Source organism: Pteropus alecto, unplaced genomic scaffold, assembly GCF_000325575.1.
Source record: "Pteropus alecto unplaced genomic scaffold, ASM32557v1 scaffold20, whole genome shotgun sequence".
NCBI classification, from domain to species: domain Eukaryota; kingdom Metazoa; phylum Chordata; class Mammalia; order Chiroptera; family Pteropodidae; genus Pteropus; species Pteropus alecto.
The window spans coordinates 48,050,873-48,073,315 of record NW_006436298.1 but is presented as its reverse complement, the minus strand read 5'-3'; the positions used below and the strand labels follow the sequence as shown (position 1 = coordinate 48,073,315).

Here is a 22,443-nt window from a genome sequence, read left to right as displayed (position 1 = left end):
AAACTAGAAGGGCAGAAGGTGGTTTGAAGATGATGAGCCTGGAACAAAGAAGACCTGTCAGGTGGCTGTTTTGGGTTATCTGGGTAAAAAATGACACGGTCTTAGAGGAAATCAATGGCAGTTGGGATGCAGGGGAAGATGAATTCAGAGACATACAGGAGAGAATGCAGATGAAGATCTGGCTCCACTCAGGGTAATTAATAATTTCTGGCAGCTCCACATGAAGGAGAGGTGATGCCTATTTTTGCTCACTACAGTGCCTCGCACATGGAAGGTGTTAAATAGTTGTTGAATGAATCAATGAGCCCAGTCCCTCCTTCCTGAACATCATATTCACGACCATTTCTCAAGTGGGTGGAGCAACTATATCATCCTTCCTTTTCTGAAGAAGTGATGAGAAGTGCACTCGAACCAGGAAGCCCAGCATATTTATTTTTTGTACACCTAAAATGGTGACCTTTCTCAGCTGGTGAGGGGTGGGGGAGTGGAAACGTCTGCTTTGCTTATTTTTGAAAAGATAAACTTTCATGAACTTGGGTCTGTGTTTTTTAATGCTAGCCCAGATTATAAAGTAATAGAAGAATTATGGAACATCTTGAGGAAATTCTGTTGGAATGTTTCCCAAAGTATAGATAAAGGCTTTAATACAGCTACTTCAGGAAATGACTTTATAAAATATTTTGAAGGGACAAAATAGGAAGGAAGTATCTTTAAATTTGCAGGAATCTTCAGTTCAATGGAAGCCTTTTTTCCAATCAATGTTCTAATGCTGATAAGGAGATCTGTGAGGGGCTGTTTTTGCCAGGCCTGAGGACAAAGAGTTCTTTGATAGCCTTCACCAGTTGCTAGGTGATGGCTGAATGATCGCGATAAACTTCAGCTAAGCAGCTCTAAAGAAATGTTCGTGGCTTTAATGCCCGATGCAGTATGCCAGCAGCCTCAATGTGAAATCAGCATTCACTAGGCATTTGAGATGGCATGAATGCGGTAAATGAATCATCTGGGGTGTCATTCTTTCTCCTCTCAGAGATAACACCCAAACTCCTTGTCTTGCTTAATCGTTTATATTCCTCATGCCGGTATCGCAATATTTGGGGCATTGGTAAATGAAGGAAATGATTTCGATTTGACGTCTTGTTACTGAGCAACAAGCTGTTAAACATATATTAGAACAAAGAGAGAGATTTGTTAATAATAACTGGGCTTGGTGATTGTAGGAGAGAGGAACCACAGTATTTAGTCATAATACTTTCTGCTTTTCTAATCCTCGGGCCAGCGAAGCGGCCGGCACACTGTAGTGTAAGAACTTACTCACTGGTGCCTTCGCTTGTGCCCACACAGTGACTGCCCTGAGAAAACGGGAGCTTCTTTCTGCAGGCCAGGAGCTAATGCTACTATCTTCTTCTTCCCAGCATCTGAGCACTATGGCTGCATACAACTTGGAGACACTCAACAAACGGTTGTTAAATTTGTCAAGTATTTGAATACTGTGAATTTTAAAGATCCATTAAAAAAGGGATCTGCTTTACATAGATAACCAAGCTGAAAAAAAAAAAATCCTGATGAGTCATTAAATCAGAGATGTTTGCATTTGAGCTATAAGACAAAAGCACCAGAGAATATGGCCTGCCTTGGTCCAGACCCAGGCAGAACAGACTGGCTTTTTCTCAGCCTTTTTAGAAAAGGCAAACTCCTGCTTCTACCCTCACTTCAGGGACCTCACATTCTGCTTCTGCATGATTCCTTCCCCTCAAGACCATGTAGAAAGACAGACCTATGCTCCTGCACACACCCTCTTCACCCGTCAATACCCCAGTCGGGATAGGGAGTCATTTGCACTGTGGCTAATTGGGTGGGTGCATGTACAGTAATTAAAACTCATCTGCACTTACATGTCACTAGACAAAGAAAGGTAGAGTTTCCCATTATAACAATTCAGGCATCACTAAGCCACATGAAAGATCACTTTAGGACAGATCAGTACCTGAACTGGCAGTTCATGTACTCACGTGGTCAAGCTTGGTGTGTTTGGGGAAACGTAAAATAGGAGGCCTGTCCTTCTGGAGATGGGCTGGGACCACTGCAGGCCTAGTTCTGCTTACTGGAAAGAGTAGAGAAGCCAGGCTCTTCTTATAAACCTTCTCATTCCTTCTTCCAATGCACCCCTTCCTGGCTGGGCTCAGGTGAGCCCTCCACCTATCTCCTTCCTCTCCCTTTCCATTATATCATGGCCTGATAGCCCCTTCTCTTTCCCAAGACTCTTCAGGGTTGTTTTGGCAACCTGATCTCTTTTCTATCAGTTTAGTACTTAACTTTTTTTCTTGTATGAATGCATCCTTAAGCCCCCTTTAGTCTTTTGCCACTGGTTATGAGGCTTCTGTCACAGAAACACTCCCCCGGACCCCCACTCCTTCCATAATAAGAGTAGCAAGGCATAGCAGAGGCCAGACTACAGACCAGTAACTGCCACTACACAAGCCACCAGGACAACTTTTAAAATGACCAACAGGGCCACCAAGAAAGGTTGTACAGGTTGTACACCACACGAGAGCCCATGGACAAAGGGCTAAATCAGGGCAAAAATCCAACTCACACTCTATCTACCAAGAAGTGCACCCTGACGGATTTCCAAACCTTTTCCAAATCTGTACAAAAAGTGCTTTATGGGCTGGCAGTGGCTCCATCCTCCTCCTCACCCACCCTCCAGATTGTCATTCAGTAGGTGTGAGGTGGGGACCAGGAATATGCAAGTTATAAGAATTCTCAGGTGACAGTGATCTTAGCCAGGGTTGGAAACCAGGCTGGAGACTGAGTATGTCCCCAGAAAGCTGGAATGAAATCTTAGTTAGCTGTAATGCTCAGTGAAGAGGTGATCCAGCTGACTGAAGTAAGTACAGAAAGGAATAAAAAAAAATCCGCATGTTTCTACTGTTTTTGGAAAATAGTTTACAAAGCATATCACTCTACTACTATGGAAATAAACATACACGCACACAACAAATTGTATTTCATTGACATCTGGAATTTCAGAATACTCATTTCGAAAAGCCAGTCTCATTTTATAGCAGTGTGTGTGTGTGTGTGTGTGTGTGTGTGTGTGTGTGTGTAGCAGAGGTATAGGGGAAGGAGTCCAGGACACAGCCTATATCCTGAAAGGTGTTTTATTTTTTCCCATTTATTTTTAATTTTCTCTTTTTAATAAAGTAGTCCATCAGCTAAAAATATCCATAAGTACCTGTCTTTTCTTTTGAAAATGGTACATTTCTTTTGGATATGGTATGTGAGATGCCAGATGTGCAACTTTTGTTTTAGGTAGTTGATGTGGTAGGACATTTTGAAGAATTTTTTTATGACTAGGTAAAATGAGACTATCAATTATAGTAGAAATAAACAAAGAGCTTCAATTCCTTTAAGAGAAAAAGACAGTCAAATGTTAGAAAAGAGGGCGAAGTTATGAGGAATGGTTAATGAGCCCCATGGTAAGAAAGTAAGCTGACTTCCTTACATGTCAGGCTAACGCATGACTTCCCCAATTCAGGTGTGTCAATTTTTTTGTAAAGAGGGATAAAGGGCTTCAGCCTCTCATCTCTGGTTACAAACCCACAGGCCTGATCAGCTTCTTCCCACAGTGTCGTCAGTGGTCAAACACTGCCGGTTCCTCTATGCCACCTTGTTGACTTGGTCAGGGGGACGAGCCCAGGTCCCTGTGTTCAATTTCACTGATTCCTTCACAAAAGCCTCACTGTTACTACACACACTGCTTTGCCTCCCTGTCTGGTGATTCTTCACATTTCACCTAGAGCAATCTCAGCAACAGGGAGGAGAGGAAACAGAACTTGCTTCTCTGGGCTTATGTTATTTATTTGGCCCTGAAACTGGTGTTTAAATGAAAAGCAAAGCTTCCTTCACACTGAAAAAGGTCCTTACAAGGTACTTACTCAAAACAAGTTTGTGATGAAAAATCATCAGTGTAGACAATGCAATTATGTTCTGTGTAAATAATACAGAGACTACTCTTCTTTCCTTTTAGAAAAATAAGCCAATTCTTGGTCCAATTGTAGGCTGTCTTTTGGAATTTCAGGAGCTCTCTCTTCCTCAACATACAATTGCTTATTCCAAGTGCGTTCTATGAGTGATGGGGATGATCTCTCTAAAACAACATTTCACAGCAGCCTTAGATACTTCCTGACCAACCACCCACACAGAAGACCCTAGATAAATAAGACATTGGGGCTCTGAAGCAAAGAAATGGTGGGCAACACATGACAGAGCAACATGAAGCAGCAAAGCTTCCTCCCATTTGGAGAAGCAGACCAGTCACAGATGGACAGAGGATTACAAGATTATGTTGTATGACAAAGCCACTGCATTCCCACTGGAGCTCCACAGGTCTAAGGCCAGATGGGATAATTTTTCTTACCCCACGACCCAGACTATGGAATGTAACTAATACATTTTCTGACTGGCTTCAGGCCAAATCATATCTCCTGATTTTCTCATGTATGTAGAGTATGCCTTTCGCAGGCTGGTTCTAAATCATCAAAGCAGGTGGATACTTGAGCAGAGACTGGTGTGTTCGGGAATACCTCACATTTCCTCTACATTCATAAGACAAAGGGCTTGGTGGAGTTCTGTGCAAAACAAAAGATACGGCTTCTCTGTTGGGAAAGTTCTGAATTTGCTGAGGGTTAAAAATGCTATTTCGCTTCTGGCCATTGAAAGTTTGGTGCTGGTCATTCCGTTTGAAAACTTCAAGAACCCTTGTGAAGTCACAAAAGCTGGCTTAATCCCTGGGTGTGATGTAGTTTTAACATTTAGTAACTGAGAGCCAAACAGAAACATGAGAAGGTGGAACTTCATCCTGGGAAGTCTGAGTTATCTCAGCTTTTGCAAGTTAAGGAGGAACTAGAGGGCCAGGGAGTCCTTGTGTCCATGGGCAGCTCCCAGCTGAAAACAATCTATCACACCAACCTTAACCTGTTTTCCAAGGTGGCTCTCAGACACCAGAAATCAAATACATGATCCTTTGTCTCAGCTTATTCGTGTCAGAAACCAAAGAAGCTCACAACAAATTTCAAAGGACTGAAAGGCATCAAAGAGGTTACTGGTGGCAGTCTATGTTCAAAAATCTGAAGACTTAAGCTGGCAATATTCCCCACATTGATCTATAGCTTCAATCTTCATTAAATTTCCACCTTATTCCTTTGCAGGAATTGACATGTTCATCCTAAAGTTCATATGAAAATTCAAAGGACCCGGAATAGCCAAAACAATCTCAAAAAAGAAGATAAAACTTTTAGACCAAATTTAAAACTCTTTACCTAGCTAAAGTAATCAAAATAGTATGATACTGGCATAAGGACAGACATATATATTAATAGAATAGAAGTGAGAGTCCAGAAATAAACTCTTCCACATTTATGGTCAACTGATTTTTGACAAGAATGTCAAGACAATTCAATGGAGAAAAGAACAGTCTTTTTGACAAATGGTGCTGGGACAACTAGATATTCACATGCAAAAGAATAAAGTTGAATACTTATCTCATACCATATATAAAAATGAACTTAAAATGGATCAAAAACCTACATGTAAAGCTAAGACTGTAAAAGCTAAAACTATAAAATTCTTAGAAGAATACATAGGCTTAAATCTTGTGACCATGGATTAGGCGATGGTTTCTTAGATTTGATGACAAAAGTATAAGCAACAAAAGGAAAAGATAGATAAACCTGACTTCATCAAAATAAAATATTTTCTGTTGCAAAGGATGCCATCGAAAAGTTTTACATAGATAACCAAGCTGAAAAATGAAAAAATAAGTCACAGATTAAAAATGAAATATTTGCAAATATTTGAAATATATATCTGATAAGGGACATATATTTCAAATATATAAAGAACTATTACAACAAAAATACAGACAAATATCACAATTAAAAATAAACAAAGAATCTATATAGACAGTTCCACAAAGAAGATATACAGATGGCCAATAAGCACATAAAAATATATTCAACATCTTTACTCACTGGGCAAGTGCAAGTCAAAAACAATGAAATACTATTTCCTACCAACAAGAATGGCAATAATCAAAAAGGCAAATCATAACAAATGATAATATAGAAAAACTGGACCCCTCATACATTGCTGGTAGGAATATAAAATAGCTCAGCTGCTTTAGAATAGTTTAGCAATTCTTTTTAATTCTTAAAATGGTTAGAATGATCAATGATCTAGCAATTCTACCTCTAAATATATAACTGACATACATACGTCCACACAAAAAAATTCTACATAAATGTACATAGCAGCATTATTAAAAATAGTCAAAAAGTGGAAATAACCCAAATGTCTATCAACTGATGAATAAATAAAATGTGGTACAGTGGAATATTATTTGGCAGTTAAAATAAATGAAGTACTGGTAAATGCCCCAATACAGGTGAAACTTGAAAACATATGTTAAGTGAAGGAAACTAGTAACAAAAGGTCACATATTGTATAAATCCATACAATATCCAGAACAGGTAAATTTATAGAGACAGAAAGGAGATTCGTGATTGCCTAGGTGAAGAGAGGAGTAGAGAAGAGAGGATTGGGGGTAAATGGGGGGACTATTGCTGAGTACTAACTTTTGAAGGTGATAAAAATTTTCTAAAAGATTGTGGTGTACGATTCTTGTAAACATACTAAAAAACATTGAATTGTACACTTTAAATAAATGAATTCTATGGTACATGATTATATCTCAATAAAGCTATTTTATAGAGAGAGAAAGAAAGGTTGTTGGTTATCAGCACTGATCATCATGGTCCTCTCATGTAATTCTTAGAAGTCTTCATCCATAGTGAAAATAAATCTCAAGCTAATTGCCTTCTCCTCCTGCACTTCCTGGAATAAGTCTGTGTATGGCTGTTGGGTGCAATAGTTAAAGGAGCTGGCTAGCTACGTGTTGGGGAGCACTGGTGCAAATCCCGTCTCTCACATTTACTGACTCTGTGTCCTTGGTTCAGCCACTGAATCTTTCTTTGCCTCAGCTTTCTCATCTGTACAAAGGAGAAAATAAGTAATATTTCCTACCTCACAGAGTTGTTGCAAGCCTGCAGTAAGCACTCAATAAGTATTACTTATTATTATTTCTCTAGTTCTCTTTGTATGCATTTTTTGCTAAAAAATAAGACCACCCTGACTCCATAGTTTCTTAAATGTGACATCTCTGGTATAGAGGCATAAGATTCTCTTTCAAAAGATCCATCTTCTGAAAATATGAATTATCGCTAAAGATGATACTTAGCTTGTTGCTACCAATTTCTCTTTCAGAGGGCAAATTGAAAACTGTTTTTGGAGGATACCGAAGCACCAGTATGGAGACAGTTCTGTCTTACAAATCTCCCTCTCTTCTCTAAGTTTTTATGCAAATATATTTAGATACAAATGCTATATATATATATATACACACACACACATACAAATACACACAAATCCACAAATGACTTCAAAGAGATTTTTAAAAGAAAGTTTTGGTTTATTTACCTACCCCTCATCCAGTCCCTAGGTTTAGGTTTCACTCTAAATTGGCACATCAGTAGTCAACATTTTATTTTACTTTCAGTAGAAACGGTCATCAATATGTTCAGTTCATTCATCCCAGTGTTCAATAACTATCCGATCACATTTTCATTGGCAATTTTTCTTAATAAGTACTTAAAAGTTCATTAGTTTTTTGTTCGTGTGTGTTTTTTTTTAGGATAGGCTTTACTCAGTATATAAAAAAGAACATGATCTCAATTTACTTGGCATTTAATGTAAAAACGCTGTTCTTCTAGACCCCTGTGAGTTTGATAAACTTCCTGGCTGAAAACATGAAGTCATATAAACAAGGAGAAACTTCCACCTTGCGGCTAGAAAACTGGTACTCAACTATATCATAAATTTTTATGGCTTAAAAATTATTATAAGAAAAAGTAAGTTTTAAAATGTTTATTTCTAGTAACAAATATTTTATATTTGCATATTAACCATATTAATAGTAATAATTTAATGTTTGCCTCAGTAAGGTGAACTTAATTATATTCTTATGGTTTATTCCAATCATCCTTTCCTCAATGCTCAAAAATATCACAGAGATCTTGCTAAACTCTTCACGGCAGTGTACATTTTCTCCTCTTGCCGGCGTGAATTCTGACAGTTAGACCTTATATGAAGGCTCGGGAAAACTGGCCCTGCATGATTTAACACAAAGTTATTCCTTGATTATAGATTAATCAATCCTAGCAGTAATACTTCTTGGGTAAAAATGTGTCAGCTTACTGGAGAGTGCTGCATTTTTATTTTTTTCTGAAAACTTGACCTGTGTGTATTTATTTGAAATAGCAAGAAACAGCTCTAGGCATAGATTGGCGTGTTTCCCATTTCCCCGGCTCTCACCTGACCATCCTGGGAGGCAGCGACAATGGCCTGTGGTGGAGTGGCAGCCATCTGCATGGCTGCAGTCGCAGCGCTCAGCACAGTTCAACCCATACGTGCCATCCTGCATGGAAGACAGCAATGAGGGTATGGGAAATCCCACAATGGGAGACCAAAGAGGCCACAGTCAGCCATTTCTAGTACTGTACCCTCTTCTTCTTCCAAACACCTCTTAGCAACATGCACTATAATCACTCCTTATCATGTCTTCTTGCCCCTAAAATGTAGGCTCCAGAAGGCCAGTGTTTTAAAACTCAAACTTTAGTTTTGACATACAGCTGGGATAATGAATAGTGACATCAATTACACTAATATGCTGATATGCAAATATGCAGATACATATAAATATGCCAACTAATTAAAATAACCATTTTTATCTTATCCTAAACCATAACTCCTAAACATATTTTCTTTTGCTCTTAAAGGATTTTATTAAATAGTTCAATGTTCCCTACAAGGCATTCTAATCTTTAGTAGGGAGGACACTGACCCATACAGAGAAGCTCTAGAATTTAAAAAGTATTATAGGTCTAACTGGATTAAGTTTATTTCCATAAGTTGCCAATGTGGAACTATAAAGAAAAATGAAAGTTCCTTGTTACTTTTCCTAATTAATATCCTCCTTTCAATGAACAAGTCTAGACAACACAAAGTATTCTGATTCAAGATCCTAAAGAGAAGATGGAGTCCATGTTGGCACTCCCTCCTACTCATCCCCTCCCAGACCTCCATGTTTTCATGTGCACATCAATTTGGTGGTACAACAGACATAAGTCTTTGTGGACATGATCATTTAGTTTGTAGGAGAGGAGTAGAAATCTCTGCATTCATTAGCCCTGCTCTCTTGTGACAGATCCTGGTGGGACTGAGGGAGAGCACTACCACACCACCTCCCACACCACCCAAGCACTAAGAAAAACATGGGATGCACAATTACCAAGAGGGAGGATGAACCTGAGAACCAGCATAAAATAGGCCATGGGTGTTAGATGGCATAATCATTTGTCTAGAACTCATTAAAATAAAATAAGCAAACCATTTTTTAGGCCCCAGTGGTGTTTGATAGGGTCACATAGGATTGAGCTTTGCTACAATAAGAGCCACTAAACCATCAGTTGATTTAGTAATCTAATACACAAAAAGGGACAAGATTGTGCTAGAGGCTTTGTTTTGTCCACAATCAGAATGAGAGTGAAAGATGATCTTCAAGCCCATCTCAGAGCACCGATAATTTGTTCACTGGTGCATGAGGCAGCAAAGCTAACTTAACTTTGTCCTAAGGGTTTGTGAGGCATGGAGTAGCCCAGGGCAGATCCTGTCTGTGGTGGGAAATGGGTTGTACTTAATGAAGGGGAAGTCTGGGGAGAAAAGAGCCTGTGTGGAAGGCTCTTCTCAAGGAGCCCTGTTCATCTTGCCATCAGATGATCTCTCACAGGCAGAGAACACACACCACTGAGAGAATGCTGAATGGCTCAGGAGAAAAATGATAGGAAGAAAGAGCAACGGAAAAGAGGGAAAGAAACCATCCACATGCTTCATTCAGGAAGAGAAACGGCACATACTATGAGATGCACTTCCCATTTGCACCCCTCGTCAACCTGTGGTAGACACAGTATGGGATTTCTAATGACGGACATCTCCAAAGCAGGTCAAGGGCATGGAGTCAGCGTTGGACTAGGGAAATCTTTGGAGATTCTTGTGACTCCAGAGATATTTACATTAAAAGGCGGCTGTTTCCAAACCTTCTTTTATCACCTCAGTGGGCATTTCTGTGACACCATCACCACCCCCTTTCAACTCCCTGCCACTTTCCACCCCAAAGGCTGGAGGATTTCCATTATAATGGAAACACAATATTTGGAGATTTGACAGGCATACATTGCAGTGTTTGACAAATGCTATTGACTGGTTGCCAGGAAGAGATGGGTGCATAAGAATGGAAAAAGCAGAGGGGGTGGTGGGGGAACCTGGGTAGAGATAAAGGAAAAGAAGGAAGTGGTTCTCACAAAGCCTCCTAACCAATTTCCACGTCTACTCCTTTTCCAACCCTATAGCCACTCTGAGTTCAAACATTTTCATTCTTCTAATAGTTACTGAGGTTTGGTTCACACTCACACACTCTAAGTCAGGAAAACTGCAAAAATAGGCCAACCCTCTGATATGAGCTACCAGGCCTTCCCAGTTGGGGTGCTGGTTTGGTCGTACCTGGCAGGGAAGTTCACACTTCTCCCCTCGCCATCCAGGTGCACACGTGCAAGTCCCATCCAGGGTGTTGCAGGCTCCGCCGTTGAGGCACTGGCAGGTTAAGTTACAGCCAAAGCCCCATGTGCCACTGGGACAGTTGATGGAGCACTCCACCCCATGCCAGCCTGCCACGACAAGAACACAAAAGCACATCAGAAAACGAGGCAGCAGGGAGTTTTGCTGAGCCTTTCCAAGCCTCTTTCCATTTACAAACATCTTGGACAGGCACAGCAGTGTCCCGAGCCCCAGCACTGAGCACATTGGCTCTGCCACGTAAAGTCTCCATCGGAAATGAACAAAAGCACCCCAATAGCTATGCATGCTATGTGATCTGTCACATGGATGTCAACACTGAGAAGCACTACTGGGCTATTAGGGGAAGAAGCATGGAGTGGGAGCCCCTTGAATGCACAGTGATGCATATCATGGGATGCTGAATTTTGTTCAAGTCAGGAGAGTGACATATTTATGTGGTAGGGATAAACAAGGTTTGTGTTTGAAAGAACAACCAACCCTGTCTTTAAAGCAGGACCCCGTTAACCATGAACAATGAGTATCTAGGACCTTGGCTTCTGCGACAACTGTGGATAGACACATTCTGACCCTCACATAAAATCGGTGTTTGGCAGCATTTCCTGTCACGACTCCAAGCCAGTGAATTTTGGGGGCATGGACACATGCCTGCTTGGCTTACTCATCCCCAAAGTGCAGAGACTCACAGACTTTTGGAGCTGGCAGCGACTTTAGTGATCATCTCCTGTGAGCCTCTTCCCTTGCCTCGCAAAAGCAAGAGAGCCCGCGCTGGCTGAGGGTCTTGCTGAGGTCAGGCATCAAATTTTGGCACATTTGGAGCTAGAGCCCTAGTCAAGGTTTCTTTCTTGTGACTTTAGGAGATAACAGGACAAGGATTGGGTAAAAGACTCATTTATCCACTTACCTGCCTTGCAAGTACAAGACCCATCCACAGGAGAGCAGACAGCATCATTCTTACAGCCACAGAGAGAGGAACAGTTTACCCCGTAAGTTCCCAGAGGACACGGGGCAGAGCAGTCAGTTCCCTAGACAGGCGCAAACAGGAAAGTGCATGCAATTCTACCAAGTGAAAGAAGGCCAACACAAATAAACAAAAATATATCTTGGTGATGCTAATTATACTCCCTCTCTAATTTTAACGCATTGTATTTTTAAAAGTTGCCATAATGTCACCATTATATAAATTTAGATTCAAGAGCAATGCTAGCTGCCCTATGCTTATGATACAGTATTGAATAAGACCCTGAAAAAGCCTGCTGCCTTCATTAGTTTTCCTTTGCAGCAAATACAAAACCTTTTGTCCTTGCTCAGACAAATAGATATATATATATGTATATAACAGTAACTGTAGCTGTAAAATTATCGTCAATAAATAAACATAAATATGAACTATATGTTAAATTGCAACGCTTCCTAGACTCCCTTCTACAATCCATAATATGATTAGTGAGTGAAGCAAAGGAACAGCACACTCAGCCAGCAGCACGATTCGACTTATTATTTGACAGTGAGCTTTCACCATAAAAGTCAGTTACCAAAGGTGACTGGAGGTCACCTCTTTTAAAAACAGAAGAGACTCTTTAAGACAAGGCCGATTCAGGGGCTCAATCAAGGATTGTGGCATAGGTTAAAAAATCCTGTAAAGATCCTCTCGGCTTAGAGACTTTATGATCTACTTGTTCTACATTATATGCTCTGGAATAATCAACATTCTTCACAGTTTAATGTTCTCCTCTTTAAAATGGGAGAAAATAATTCAAGAACAACCCGTTTTCCTTTAAAGTAAGATTTCTAACTTGTAGCTAAGAAATCTTAGAAACCAGGCAAAATTCTGCTCTACTGCAGACAGGTATTTTTGTAAGGTCCAGTTTCTCAAAAAAAACTTACGTACTACTAACCATTGCCTGTAAATACATAATAAATATTAACTTGATATATTATGTGCCTTCAAATTACATAGAATTAAGACAAAAACTGTTGACGATAACACATGTCCTACTTTAAAAAGTCATTTCTTTGTTGCCTATAAAACACAGAATAATTACATAAGAAATAATTAAAATACATCACATTTCATGGCATATATTAACTAAAACATTAAATATTAGTGGCATGTTTATAGTTTTACCAGCTTTCCCAGTCATCGTTCTAAGGTAATTACATATAACACTTATTACTACTTTCTGCTTTATTCTTTCTTAATGATGGAATTGATTTCAGTACATTCATCGTACTTCAGAAAAGGTCATATAATCGTGGTATCAGTATACCCCACATTGCACCCTTCATATCCTTACTCCAGAGCCCAAGGCACTCACTTTGAATCCTGGGGCACAGGTGCACTTTCCAGTCACACTGTCACAGTCAGCCCCATTTTGGCAGCTGCAGATCTGTTGGCAAGCTTCCCCGTAGAATCCAGGAGAACATGTCTCATTACAGTAGAGTCCCGACCAGCCCGACTTGCAGGCACACTCTCCAGACATGGGGTGACAGCTGAGAGCATGGATGAAAGGAGCAAGTCACTTTCGGGTGAACATGACACCCAAGGCCCAGGCAAACGTTGCTTTTGCCATGATCTCTGAATTTGTGGGTAATTCCACACACAATAATTTAAACTTCATTCCCAGACTTGGTGCGATTTAATTAATTGGCCTAAACCTAACTGGTACCACAGAAATGTTGCATGAAATCAGCATTGTGCTCTAAAAGAATGACTGTCACAACTGAGTCCTTTTATCTGAAACTCATTTTGATTTTCATAAGTTGAAAGGTCTGACTCAATAAAAGGTCAGCTCGATGAGAAGATCTAAAGGACTCCATCCAATAAGCAACACCAAATCTTTAACCGGGGCGATGTCCAACAAATTCCAAAAGCTGCAACCTTTTCAGCTTCTTCTCTCAGCGCTCCATACCTGGTGGCAGAGCAGCTGTCTCTACCTGAAACAGCAGTCGCACTGACAGGCTAGGCAGCCAGCTGTCGCTCCACAGCAAATGGACACATCAGCTGTGCTAAGATGCACGCATTACTGAGGTTGACACAATAGGGCACTTTGTGGCGCTCAAAACACATGTGCTTCTCACCAAAGGAAAACCTTAACAATCAAATTAGCTCTGCTCGCAGTTGGGAGACTGTTAAAGATGGGCTTCCTCCCCTGAGGGAGATAAAACTCTTCCCTCAACTAGGGCCAACAACAAAATCCACTGTCTCAACCAGACATTTGCTAAGGAACCTCTCATTAGAGGACTGTTCACAGATTTTCTAATCTGGGAAAGCATGATTTTCTGGGAGGGATGAAGATAGAGGATGTAAATCCAGCTGTTCCACTACTTGGGAAACTCTAGTGAAAGCAGACAACCTCTCTGGGCCTGACATCCTAGTCTGCCAAGTGAAGGTCTCAGCCACACCACTGTAAGTTGGATGGGTCTTCCACTATTTTTAGAAATTTATTTAAATATATTTTTTGGCCCCTACTGAAACTAAGTGCCCACAAGCAAAAGCCTAGGCATCCTTTACAAGCATTACTCGGGAAACATGGCATGAAGAAATATCTAAGTACAACTCTATATTTAAGGTGGTTACTTGAATATAGAAGATTTGGATTCACAAGACAAGGATTCGAGTCTCAAATCTACTTAGATTTACTCAGATTTACTTCTCTGCTCTTTATACCTGGGCAAATCACTTACCCTTGAGCAAACTCCTGGCATCCCCATGGCATCTCAAATGTAGCATGTCAAAAACTGAGCCCACATTCTTTCCTTTCTTTAGTCCTCATTCAGTGTCTATTCCCAATCATCCTCACTAAAGTAATGGTACCGCCAATCACTAAGTGATTTTAACCAGAAACCTTGGAGTTATTCTTGATAACTCCTTCTCCCTCGACTCCCATATCCACTTCATCACTAGGACCTAACCGTCCTAAGTGCGAAATATATCTTGAATCCATCTACATCTCTTCATCCTCACTGTCACTATCCTACTCCAAGCCAATGTCATCCTACACTTCTGAATAGCTGTCCAACTCTTCTCCATGTCCACTCAAGCCTCATGACCTAAAAAGTAGATCATATTGTTTTATACTCCTTAAAACTCTTCAATGGCTTCCCACTACACTTAGAATAAAATTCATACGGTTTAATATAGCTAGAGTGACTATGTAATTGTCTAAACCAGGACATTTTTAAGAGCGAAAAGGGAGTTACTAATAAGTACATTAGGACAACAAGCCTGTGACACCAGATATAGGATCACCCTAAATATAGCCCATCTGGCCACTGCTTACTTTCCAGCCTCTTCTTTCATCCTTTTTCTGTTTATTACTGTGCTCGACAGCAATGGATTTGTTTTAGTTTGTAAAAGTGTAGGCGCTTCAATTCAAGGGCTGCACATGGGCTATTCCATATGCCTAGAATGCTGTTTCCCCACTCTACCTCGCTCTCTCCATCTTAAGCTTCCAGTTTCAGCTTGAATAGAATCTCTTCTATAGAGAGGCTTTCCCTGACCACTCACAATTCAAATAGGTCTCTCTGGTCTTTTTCTTTCATGGCACCCTGCTCTTTCTCTTCATCTCGCTTATCACAGTCTGCAATCTTTTGTTCCTTTTTATGATCTTTTAACATTTTCTCCCTCCCCTCTAGACTTTGAGCCCAATGAGGGCAAGAATTAACTGTGTGTGTTACCTGTCCCTGGAGCATGGCAGGCCTGCAGTAAATACTGATGGAATGAATGAGTGAAAATGTCACAGTTGATATGCAATGGGATCTGACTCCAGAGATCTTGCTTTCACACACCAATCTGCTTCCCCTGATACCTCTGAGTCATCCAGTAATGTTAAATTATAATCTGTATGTATGCATACAAAGGCAAGATTTCTCCTAAATTTAGTTTTTAAAATATCAAAGTCGTGGCTTAAAGGGAATCACCATTATTTACAGGGAACACTCACTTATATGACATTTATGATGATATTGTAAGTGAATGCACTGACTAGCAGCTAGTATTCACTGAACTTGATTGTGTGCTAACACCATGCTCAGCAATCCACGTGCATTATTAATTTAATCTTCACAACCATTCTAAGAGTTAGGTATGATCCCATTTTATAAATGAGGGGACAGAAATCTAACAAGAGGAGTTTCTTCAGTCCCACACGAGCAGTGACTAACTCAAACTTGAACTCAGATTTATTTACGTGTTTTTACCCCAAAGAAAAAGGAACTTTGATAGCAGCTTGCTAGGAGGGCTAGATATGAAAAAGAATTGCTAATATTTAGGATATAGCATAGAGAAAAGGTTGGCAGGACCAGTAAAAGCCCGTATGGTGCAAAAGGCAGGGACAAATTTAAATTTAAAATTGGGAGAACAAAAAGAAATTATTAAAGTAATGGATTGGTTAAAGTAGTTTACCACTTTTAGTAGAAAATATTACTTTATATTAAAAGAAGAAATTTTTCATGGCATAGATATAAATTTTAAATAAAATAGACAATTTGGGGGCTGAGAATTGAACTATGCTAGAGTCAGACAGAGAAATTGATATTCAATGCCCCGCAGTGAGCATTAGTGCAGCACACTGGTTCTCAGATTGATTGACACCAAAATTAGTATTCTGCAATTTGTAATTAGGTGTACGAAGCCAGAGCACTTTAGAGCCATTTGATGTGTTCTCATGCAGGCAGTTTAATTGGTAATGAGATTTACGTGTTGATGTTAGAGCAGCATATAAGAGGCTGAAGGATAATATACTCTTATCTGGTTTCTTTCTAAAGAATGGGTTGCTTTGTGTATACGAAAATGGGATTATATACATATGGGAATACATATCATTTTATACAAATATATAACTAGATATAAATCTTCTAGTAAATTTTCAGTTTAAGAATTAAATATTACAAGAGTCTGTCCAATACGACACTGGTTAAAATAGAATGAATTATTGAGATTCCTTTTATTCATTTCCTTAGATGTTACTAATGGTCAAATGTAATGACAATTAAGTGGAATTTGCAAATAGGCGCATCCTGATTGCCCACAGCTCTTAAATGTCCTCATTAACAAGAGCTAATATGTATATCTCATGTGGAATCTTAATAAATCTCAAATTTTATTTTCAAGTAAAATTATTTTTTACCATTTGCTTTTTATCAAATTTGACTATCAAATTATCAAAATCATTTCCACCATAGAAGTTAGTTTTCAGTTGAAAAGTCCAGATCACAATGAATGTCTTTAGTCTCTATGATAGTGCAGTCATTTAAAAACTAATATCACCTGTAAATATACTTAAATCCATTTCAACTCTGTGAAAGATTGAAAAATAAGAATGGCTACGAATTCTTCATAACTTCTCCTATCAAGTGGTGGAGTATATTGAATCTGGACTTGGTTGTGTGACCTGCTTTGTCTAAAGGAATATTAGTAAATGTGACATAACCAAACACTTGCAAAGTGTGTGCAGGTTGGAGCTTGCCCTGTCTCTTGCTGCTTTTGGAAGCCAGTCACCATATAAAGAAGTCCAGAGCTAACCTGTTAGATGCTGGGGACTTATGGCTCAGTCACCCCTATCACCCAGCCAAATACTAGTAGACATGTGAGTGAGGAATTCCAGGCCCAGTCAGACTCTAGTTGATCTGCCAGGTAAACATAGGGAGATGAGCAGAAGAATCACCAAGCTGAACCCAGCCCAAATAGTCAAGCAAAAAATCATCGGCTAGTAAATTATTTTATATCACTAAATTTAGGGTAGCTTCTTTTTCTTTTTATTTCTTACGCAGCAAAAGCTAACTGATACAAACCTCTACCCAAATATATGGCTGCAATATATGTCAAAGTGTACATCCACAGAACTCAAAATTTACCTAAAGACAAAGTAAACTAGTAGTTTGCATGGCCTTATTTATCTCTTTAATTAGAACGAAAGCTTTTAGGATAAATATAAATCATGAATTAGGTAATAGCAAGTTCTTGTTTGATTAAATAGTAAAATGAACAAGCTAGACTTTCAATTAATATAAAGCTTCTATGCCTTTTGGTTCAGAGGAAGCTTGTGTTTCTAGAAATTTTACATAGAAGTTCAAGATATAAGAATTAGATGGATGGTTCCAACTGTGAATTCAACAAGACAGAGTCATATAATCAACATTCCATTGGTTTTAATAGAACTTTGTAAAAGCTAATTTTTAAAAGTAGCTTTCATTATTTAGGAAACCACTTGATTGGCTATTTGTTTTTTAATCTTCTGATTACTTGTTATACATTATTAGACAGATTTTAGTGTTCTTTTGACCTACACGATTGTCAAATAATTTCGTGTACAGTCAGCTCTCCACAACCATGGGTTTCACATCCATGGATTCAACCAAATACAGATTGAAAATATTTGGGGGAAAAAAAATTCCAGAAAGTTCTAAAAAGCAAAACTTGAATTTGTCACATGAGGAGCACTATATAAATCCATGCAAATGAAATGAAGTACAGGCATACCCTACTGTAGCCTATATGTGAACATAGGTTATATGCAAATACTATGCTTATATTTCATATAAGAAACTTGAGCATCTGTGGATTTAGTGTCCATGGATGGTCCTGGAACCAGCCCTCCAAAGATACTGAGGGATGACTGTACTTCTCTGTTTAAGCATACCTGCTGAGGTACATATGACCTATGTTAAAATTATTTGATCGACGTCAATCAAATAACTATCCACTTGTACCTGCCACTACTAACATGGTACCCAATTTCGGTAAAACCAACATTTTCTCTACTTCTCCAGCTCTTCTCATAGCAGAGCTCCTTTGTATATGTTTAGTAATCTTTTTGATTTCAGGCTGTGTCTACACACAGTGAAATGGCATACTCGTATAAAAAAGTTTTAACTATCACTCCATGAGGCTTATCTTTTACTAGGACAAGTCTTACTGCAGGAAAAGTAGCCAAACTTATGACTTGTCCCTATTCCTGCCAGCTCCTTAAACACTGGAGAGGTTAAAAACAAACAAACAAACAAAAAATCCTTAGAGAGCATTCATTTTTACTGCCTAAATGTTTGTTTAGCATGGCAGTATTTTCCAACTTAAAAAAAAAAAAGTTGACTAAGGTAGCTTACAAAATTGCTTGAGATACATTAAGAATGCACTTCTTTGATATGTCCCACTGAAATGTCTCTCTCTCTCTCTCTCTTTCTCAATCTCTCTCTCTCTCTCTCTCTCTCTCTCTCTCTCACACACACACACACACACACACACACACACACACACACAGAGTGCAGAGTCCATATTTTTGTTCCTAATAATAGTTTAAAGAAGAGACCAACCACAGGCTTCTGCTTACTTTTAACTTTGGTGTATTTGAGACCTGATGTATCTACACATTATCTTTTAGAAGCATAAATGAAGTAACAGCTGTGCTGAATGCAAATCAAAGTAATTCTTGTAACGTCTGAACTGCTATATAATGCAGTACATTTTTGTCAAATTTAACTTTTCCAGCAGTCTGCCAAGGAGGCCCAGAATTCTGAGTGATATATATCTGGTCCTTGGGGAAGGAAGAGGAAGTAGGGGGGTGGAAAGATATTTTCAGGGCTAGACATGATACAGTAGGGTGGGTGGGATCATAGTTTCCTATTCCTAAATTCTTCAAAAGATTTTTGAGCTAAAAGACCCCTGCGAGTTCTATGTCAGAGTAATCAATTCTGAAAACATATTTCACATGTGACAGCCATATGTGAAGCACTTTCACAAAACTTCCACCAGTACACTTCCTCTCTACACAGATGTTCTGTCAAGTAAAAGATGCCATGAGAATCATTTTTGTGATATTTTTACATACTAAACTGGGCTTAACCCATTTCTCTCACTGCATCTTTGCTTCTAAGGGAATGTCACAGAACCCCTCTCTTAGGAAAACATTCTAGTAACATCAGTAAATTTAATCTTTGCTAGCGGCCATTAACAGGGAATAGAATTTAATATCCACCCACAACTATCTAACGACTAGTTAAAAAATTCGTATCATAATTTCATAAGTATTACAATCATAAATGAAAGAAGAAGAAATCAGCCATACCACATAAATAAAATTGTGCAATAAGCTACGTGTAGAAGAGATGAGCACTTACAAGAATTATATAAATAAGAATTACCAACATCTCCAGATAACAAAGGGGGCCAAGGACAAAGTTACTACCGAAATCAGTAATAAAGAAAGCAGTTCAGGTAATAAAATCAAAGGAATTTTAGAATTAGAGCACCCCCGCCCCCAAGTACAAAAGTCTTTCATTTACTTAGTGGTTCCTGCCAGGGATGCCCCAGAGGCCGGAACGGTCTTAGGATGGGAATCTCTCTGCCAATCTCTCTTTCCAAATAGTGGACACTTCCTTGCAGGGGCAACCGAGCCTCACCTATGCGTGTTTTCCAGGTGGCAGGGGCACCGCTTGTCACATTTAATGCCGTAGAGTCCTTCTGGACACAGGCGCGCCTCACAGCGGTCACCAGAAAAGCCTGCTTCGCAGAGGCACGAGCCACTCACGTGATAACACTTCCCTCCATTGACACACTGGCAGGTCTCAGCACAACGAACTCCGTACGTACCAACGGGACACTCATCCTGGCACCTATCAAGCAGGTGGAAGGGTAACATAGATTAGTTAAAACCATCTAACTAATGGTTCTAACTAATGTGAAAACAGTCAATTCAGATAGGCATTGTTATGTATAAATCAAAACTACTTTGGGGACTCAATGTTTATTTAGTGATTGTACCTTTACAGGTGTGAGAAACATTGAGATGAATTACTCTGGCTTTATAGATAATAGTAACAGCGATACGACCTGTTCAAAGAAATAACAAAAACAAAATTATAAGCTTGGGAAATAAAGCACGTTTTGTACATAGTGCTTGCCAAAGGTGTATATAGCATTTTAGTAGATATCAGGAGAGGGAGAAAAGAAATTATCCAAGTGTTAGTCCCATCTCAGAATTAGGAAATCAAAAATGTTTTCCCCGTTCCAAAGAGAAAACTTGGTAGCAAATTTGAAACTAATTCTAATTCTGTTGGCTTTCATGTGGACATTAATTTTTAATCTCAGCCACGTGTCTGCTTTTTTCAAAGCTGAATGGTAATCATTGCTCCTCATTTAGAAAGTTATATAACTAGTAAACAAAGTCCTCTTTAGATTAGGGAAAGTCTGAGCTATTGCAATCAGGCCCTCAGTTCTGAGTCTGGGGAGCAGCAGGAGCTGGTAGGTCGTAGGAAGGCTTGGGGTTTCCTAACACAAAAGTTTTGTTAAGTGGGGTTTTGTCCTCTGTTGGGAAGAAGAGCTGCCAAATGAAAAGGAGGAAATATCAGACATCAAAAATTTACTTTATTGTCTTTTTAAAAATGACATTAGAGCTCAGTCCCAAAGGAGGGCATGCTCAGGGTAAGCTGGGTCAGGTGGGAAGCTGAATTGTTAGAAAGAATAATGTTAGAGAACAGAAAATTATCATTGCTCCATAGAAAGCAGGACTAGTTCTCAGCCAGCCTAGTATCTTTTGGGCCAGGCAAGGTGACTTGATGGAGCTTTCTGCAACAGGAGCACTACCTGCGAAGGGAGAGGGAGCTGGGATCTCATGTAGCTGAGCACTCGACAGTAGTAGGGTAACACTTTGTGAATCTTAGCCACCACTTCCTACATGGCTCTCAAGTCATGCCAGACCCAGAGTGTAAAATGTAGGTCAGCGCTGCACTTTTCAGACGGATATAATGTAAGCAGCAAGTGCAAAACAAATTCAAGCGTGCTTAAAAGCAATAGCAAAGGAGCTGAAAAGTCAACTTTTCCCACACACATCTGTATATTTTTAATGATAGGGTGTGATTAATAACAATAAGAGGACTGGGTAGGAATTCTATTTAAGTGTAGAGGATAAATCTTGAGAATTCTTTGATACTTTGCTGGTTAACTCTGACTCTAGCATATATTTAATGTGAGAGAGACAAGGAAAGGAGCCTCTTGCAAGTTAGATTTCACAGATTCTAGACATCTTTATGTGTTTAATAGGCAAAGTCTTCAAATCAACTGCTCAACAAACCATTAGATAAGTTCTGGAGTAATTGCACTAACATTTAGCATAAAAATCAGTTGTGCGCTTTAAAGTTACGCATAAGTCTACCTATTTTTAGACCAGAGTATTTTTAAAAGGTACTCTATTTTTAGCTTGTTAGATGCTTTAACAATCCAAGTCTCTTAGTTTATTCCTTAAAGATGTAAACTTTAGAGAAAGAAATGCTGAGGTACAATAATTTGGTCTCACTGTGACTCTGCCAAATGCTAGCAAGACAACTTTGCAACCTGTTGCAAGTCAGTATCAAAAAAAAAAAAAAGGACAAGATGAAATAATATTGCTTTCTCCCTTTAACATGGATTTGAAAACAAACCCAAATGCTAAGCATTGGACTGCATGACTTAACTTAGTAAATAGCACAGCTCTTAAAATGGATGAACCGGCCATAGCTGGAAACCTGGAAAAGTGTCAGCTACCAAATGACCGGCAACCAGTATGTGTATTTTACCATGTCTTGGCAGAGGCTTCCTTTTCTCTGGGAAAACAATATTCATAATAGCTGGTCCTGACCCTATTTATCTTTCTAATACATAATTAAATATACTACTAGTTTGTGTTATAAATGCCAAAAAGCCATTTGCATTTTACTCACTCA

At 39.2% G+C, this 22,443-nt stretch overlaps 1 protein-coding gene across 1 annotated transcript in view; it reads right to left on the bottom strand.

Annotated features, from left to right (window-relative positions):
* MEGF10 (multiple EGF like domains 10) overlaps nt 1–22,443 on the bottom strand; it is a 116,376-nt gene that overhangs the window by 23,795 nt on the left and 70,138 nt on the right. The window contains exons 8-12 of the mRNA XM_006913339.1: nt 20,146–20,358; nt 13,065–13,239; nt 11,651–11,771; nt 10,675–10,838; nt 8,431–8,533 (exon numbers count right to left, since the gene is read on the bottom strand). Coding sequence (XP_006913401.1) covers nt 8,431–8,533; nt 10,675–10,838; nt 11,651–11,771; nt 13,065–13,239; nt 20,146–20,358 — 776 coding nt within the window. The remainder of the gene's footprint in view (nt 1–8,430; nt 8,534–10,674; nt 10,839–11,650; nt 11,772–13,064; nt 13,240–20,145; nt 20,359–22,443) is intronic.